The following is an 872-nucleotide window of genomic DNA, read 5'->3' as shown; positions in this document are numbered from 1 at the left end:
GATAAGGATGAGGTCATCCCATACTGCATAGCCATTGGTGATGTGAAAAAACTAGTCAATTTTTTTATGTCAAGAGGTCAACTTAAAGAATCTCTGCTTGTTGCACAGGTACAACTACAATGTCATGTAAGCCACATACATTGGTGGGTGGGCGGGTAGGTAGAAGGGAGAAGATTGTGTTGATTGGCTCACTTTCACATGATTGACAAAGCCATGGGTGGCTTGGCTTCTGCCTGCTCCCCTGGCCATCTCTTGACATTTCAGTTGTACTATATTTGCTCTGGTCAAACTGGACTTCTTTTAGATCTTTAACCATACCAGCATCTCAACACTGAACATTGCACATGTTGCTGAATGTTTTATACCGTGCATTTGAGCAACTTTTTCTAGTAATCATTTACTTAAAACTACATTTTGTTACTCGCAATGGAGTTAATATTTGATATCTTCAGATTCTAAGGATATCTTCAAATTGTAGTATAAATTGAAAACAGTATCTAAGTATTGCTTGCTCAAAATAATATTCTGAAAGTTGTCCATTATTAATGATTAGCTTTATATGAATTAAAGGTTTAATTAAATTCTAGGCTGCTTGTGAGGGAAATATGCAAACCCTACATGTTTCCACACCTAAAGGATCTTCATATTCTGATGATATCTACAACGAAGACTTTAATGAGTAAGTGATTTATTCTTTATTTTTGGTTAATGCTCTTTATGGTTGGTTTCCTTTTAGGAGTTTTTGAGAGCATTGTATGTTGTCCTTCTCTGTACACAGAGGACTTGGCTGTCTAATGTCCTCTACTGCATTCCTCACCACAATCTAGTTCCACAACAGCATCCATCTCTAGATGAATACAGAAGTGTCAGGC

General features: G+C 36.9%; 1 protein-coding gene across 1 annotated transcript in view; it reads left to right on the top strand.

Moving 5' to 3' along the window:
• Window positions 1-872, top strand: part of WDR17 (WD repeat domain 17) — an 86,002-nt gene that overhangs the window by 65,444 nt on the left and 19,686 nt on the right. The window contains 2 exon segments of the mRNA XM_023724885.1: window positions 1-108; window positions 588-679. Coding sequence (XP_023580653.1) covers window positions 1-108; window positions 588-679 — 200 coding nt within the window.

Source organism: Trichechus manatus, unplaced genomic scaffold (assembly GCF_000243295.1).
Source record: "Trichechus manatus latirostris isolate Lorelei unplaced genomic scaffold, TriManLat1.0 scaffold00267, whole genome shotgun sequence".
In the NCBI taxonomy this organism is placed as follows: Eukaryota; Metazoa; Chordata; class Mammalia; order Sirenia; family Trichechidae; genus Trichechus; species Trichechus manatus.
This window is presented reverse-complemented; position numbering and strand designations above follow the sequence as displayed.